The sequence below is a fragment of the Poecilia reticulata genome, linkage group LG13 (assembly GCF_000633615.1).
Source record: "Poecilia reticulata strain Guanapo linkage group LG13, Guppy_female_1.0+MT, whole genome shotgun sequence".
NCBI lineage: Eukaryota > Metazoa > Chordata > Actinopteri > Cyprinodontiformes > Poeciliidae > Poecilia > Poecilia reticulata.
Genome location: NC_024343.1, coordinates 12,897,836 through 12,902,143, shown reverse-complemented (window position 1 = coordinate 12,902,143; position 4,308 = coordinate 12,897,836). Strand labels below are relative to the sequence as shown.

Below are 4,308 nucleotides of genomic sequence, written 5' to 3'. Positions count from 1 at the left end.
TATATATACATACACACACACAAGTATTAATTATAAAAAAGCCCTACCTATCACAAACCATGTTTCACACATATAATATACAGCGGACTTTTGAACAATGTCTCCTAAAGGAAAAGTGAGAACTGAACTTCAAAATTTATGATGATATGATACCAGTTGTGTGACTGCCATTAAAGAAATTAATAGTCCTTTATGGAAAGAAAAGATTAAAAACTTCAAAACAGCTATTAGGATAACATCCACACGTCTTCTGAGATTTCTGAATTACAGCATAATTATGACGAAGTAAAAGAGGTCCAAAATATGTTTGTAAATAAATATTTCTCAAGACTAGCAGGTTTTTTTTCTGTTTGAGGGTGAGCAAAATGATATACATTATAAATCAAATAAATATTCGGAGATGACAGTGAACTGGTACACGCTTAACTAAATTATAGAACCGAAGTACAGCAAGTTTTCGTCAAAAAAGTGGATGACCATCAGGGGTGGGGCTCTTTTGCTATCTCACCATTTGATTCAAACACATTATATATAATGATCTCTGCCCTGCCCTAATGAACATGCAGAGATCAACGCATGTTAAATTGCATGTGGGATGATTAAAAAGTGAGAGAGCTCTGTAGATCTGAAGAAAGTGCCTCAGATCTATTTGTTTGTTCTCAGGATGTGTTCTGTTTCCATTTTCTGGAGTGAAACAAAAAATCCAAACCAAAATGTTTAAAGATAATATTAACCACAACAACCCACCTGTGTTAGGATGGTCATCTGAGCTGGTTTCTACTGTGGTGTAGTGCTCCAATTTGCTATTAAGCTCCAACTCCAGCTGATGCAAACTTTTCTCCTTTATAGCTCTTTCCACATCTTCAGTAAACTGAATTTGCTCAGCCAGGCAGAGAATCTACATCAAACATAAAATAAATTAGATATATATGTATTTCTTAGAGTGAATGATATGATTTAAACTTTAAGTCACCTTTGACATAACTTAATAATTTGAAACAGTGGTGTGGTCCAGTTTCACCAGACTTTAAAAACAGTTATGTGTGTAAAGGTGTTTGTGTGTGTACCTGTGAAGGGAAGCGTGAGGGATCCACTTCCCCTTTCCTCTCCATAGACAGACATTCATTCAGCAGATGTTTCAGAGTCTCCTTCATTTCCAAGGACAGCTCACTTAACCAAACCTTGAAAAATAATAAGACTTAATGTATTGGCTCCGGTCAGCACCAACATACAATTCTTGACAATGGAAACAACATTTTTACCACAAACCTCGAGTATACATCGTGGATTATTAAAAACTTTCAGAAAATTCTGTACCTCAACAAGACTGGAGATGTGCACAACGTTTCTTAGCTGGACTACTTCTCCCTCCAAAGAACACATTGCGACAATGTTCTGGCATGGCTTGTCAAACACCACACTGTAGATGCCTGCGCAATACATACATGCAGATTTCAGTGTCTAAATTATTACTGCCCAGTGGGACGGCAGGGAAACAAAAGGATGGAATGAACGAAGATGTATCAGCACAACCTAGATGATGAAAACAGCTGGATAGAAAACCAACAGAGGTGACCGACCTGCAAAGAGTTTTTTCAGGTGAGTCTGGATGACACTCGGGTTGGTCGCCTGTCCCAGAATTTCTAAAAGATCATCATCACCAATGAAATAGAATCGTGGGAAAGCAGAACGCTTCTCCTGAATAAACCACACAGTTTTAACAATTTAACAATTTGCTGGAAAGCGAAATAAGCAAAAGTATTTGGACAGAGCAAAGTCTGTAAATGTACCTCCAAGAACTCATTCAGTGACTTCTGGCAGCGTTGCAGCTGATCCAGTAATGTGACCAAGGAGTTTCTGATGCCAGCCCGTGAGCTCAGAGACACAACTCTGTTGTCCCTCTGGATGTCTGACATTATAGATCTGTTGCATAAGTGGAGAAAATGTTTTTTTTTTTTTTCATAAAATGCATTTTATTGATTATTACCTGTCTATATCCTCATGTCTTTTGTGTATCATATAAAAAAATACACACTTATAAAAAAGAACTAGCAAATGGAATGTATGGGTATAATTTCTACGGGAATGTGGGACAAATCCAAGTACAGAATACCTGAAATCTTCATCCACTCGTTTGAACCGGGCCTCCTCTCGAGGCAACGCTCCTCTTCCAAAAATAGGCTCTAGGTAAACCCAGCGCCTCTGAATGGCATTAAGGTTGAGCAGATACTCATCTAAGTCTGACAGGCGAACCTCCCACAGGCTGATCTGATGAGACAACGCATCAATGTTATCATTGTGGCTATAACCACTTAAAAACTGTTAAGATCTGTAAACTTAACAGTTTACAGATCTTAAACTGTAAACTGTTAAGTTTACAGTTAACAGTTTAACTGTTAACTGTAATAATCTGACCTAACCTTGTCCTGGAAGTTGTCATAGTAGGGTGAGTCTTTCAAAGACTGCAGCAAACAGCGGTTATCTCCCACCTGTATGGGCAAAGAGTGGTGATAGAGCCAGAGTTTGCTAAGCCGTAACATTTCAGTGGACATTAATGTGCCTGTATTTCCTACAATGTATCTTTGTGACAATCATGTTTTCCTCTAAAACAGTTATTTAAGGTAAGTTCTTAGGTTTCAGTTTAAGACCAGCCTGAAAAAGTATGTAACAAAAAGAAAGCTTATCTAGTTAAATAATAATATTCTCTTCTTTTTGAATTAAATGCTAAAATATTTACATTAAGCCTTTTTCAGAAGCAGAAAGTGGACAGAATTTGAGCCAAATCTATTAACATTTGCAAGTTAACAGATAACTAAACATGCAAGTGACACCTGCTCAAAGAATGTAAGCAAAACAGTCAAACAGACTCCTGTAAGTTACTCTGAATATAATTTAGCACTCACTCTGGGGTGAAATATTTACTGTTAAATAAATTTTTACAATAATGAAGTTATTTCCAACTCTATGATTGTAATCACTGTGTCCCAGCATGTAATTAGTAGTCCTTATTTTATAGACCTTGTACACACACATCCACTTAAATCAACAAGCAGGTTTCACGTCACCTGGTTGACTATATCCTTCCAGTCCTTGATGAGACTTAGTGTGCGCCCACTGCTGTCTGTGTACTCAGTGAGAGTGAAAATGGCTGCAGCACCCCACAAATCCAGTTCCCTTAGGGCTTCTCTGATTGACACCTCTGCCTGAGCACGACTATTCAGATCCTGGGGTAAACAAAGAAAACATGTGAAAACAACATGTTCAAAGCTTACTGCTTCTTAAAGAGATATGATTAAACGTTGCTGGCTCACATCATCATTGTGCTTAATGCATTTTGAAATAGCCCAAAAATCTGCTGAAAGACTTGTTCTACATTCATTCTGACTGAGCCTCAGCTTTTTTTTGCAGAGAACGGATAAATTTAATTTTTTCTATGTGCAAAGCTGCAACAGATTTTCTTTAAGAACACCGTCTAACATTATTTTTTACAAAAAAAATCTTCAGAATCATCAAGCATTAAAAATGAAGAGGGTAAATCTTACATCTCATCCTAAGAAATGTTTAGATAATATCTTAACCTGACTTATCAACATTTGAATAATGTTTTTTTTTTTTTAACAAGGGAGCTGAAATTATTTTCACATTTGCCTTTGATCAGATCAGTAATTCTCATCCATAAGCATGTTCCTACAAACCTTAAGCTCCAACGCTTTCTCTATGATGGTATTTGCTACTCCGAGGAGGTCATTAAAGGTAAGTCTCTCTAAGGTGGTCCCTCGTGGAAGACCCAGCAGACGAAACATGTCCAACCAATGGTCCTGTGAAAGGTGCTCCCCGCGAACATACTTCAGCACAGGCACCATGTTCTGATCAAGCAGGGAAAAAAACAGACATAAATACACAAAACCGTTGCACCAAATGTTTAGCCAAATATATCTAGAATAGAAACTTGTAATGTACTGCTCAATTCCTGACCTCTGAGGTGCAACAACCAATATTTTATTTTAAGTTATAAACTAAATTCCTGAAAATCTTTGGATGATACGGCAAAAACACAAACGACTCGACTGTAATGAGGTAAACATTAACTCTCATGACATTTAAGAGTAAATTTGTACATCAACATAAAATTGTCAGTACAGGTATAATATACGGTATTTTACCTCCAACTGGATTGTCTCAACTAAAGAAACAATGCAACAAAACCTCTCCAGATATAACTCTTTGCTCCTTTGTAAAAAAAGATTTTTTTTTTGTTTTTGCAAAAATGAAAAAAGTCCAAAAAAATCCAACACAGCAAAGTTATAT

The 4,308-nt window shown here is 36.8% G+C and overlaps 1 protein-coding gene across 1 annotated transcript in view; it reads right to left on the bottom strand.

Annotated features, from left to right (window-relative positions):
* dync2h1 (dynein cytoplasmic 2 heavy chain 1) overlaps positions 1 to 4,308 on the bottom strand; it is a 106,179-nt gene that overhangs the window by 87,255 nt on the left and 14,616 nt on the right. Inside the window, exons 27-35 of the mRNA XM_008425872.2 lie at positions 3,696 to 3,866; positions 3,066 to 3,224; positions 2,421 to 2,489; positions 2,114 to 2,268; positions 1,791 to 1,923; positions 1,581 to 1,698; positions 1,318 to 1,430; positions 1,068 to 1,181; positions 748 to 898 (exon numbers count right to left, since the gene is read on the bottom strand). Coding sequence (XP_008424094.1) covers positions 748 to 898; positions 1,068 to 1,181; positions 1,318 to 1,430; positions 1,581 to 1,698; positions 1,791 to 1,923; positions 2,114 to 2,268; positions 2,421 to 2,489; positions 3,066 to 3,224; positions 3,696 to 3,866 — 1,183 coding nt within the window. The remainder of the gene's footprint in view (positions 1 to 747; positions 899 to 1,067; positions 1,182 to 1,317; positions 1,431 to 1,580; positions 1,699 to 1,790; positions 1,924 to 2,113; positions 2,269 to 2,420; positions 2,490 to 3,065; positions 3,225 to 3,695; positions 3,867 to 4,308) is intronic.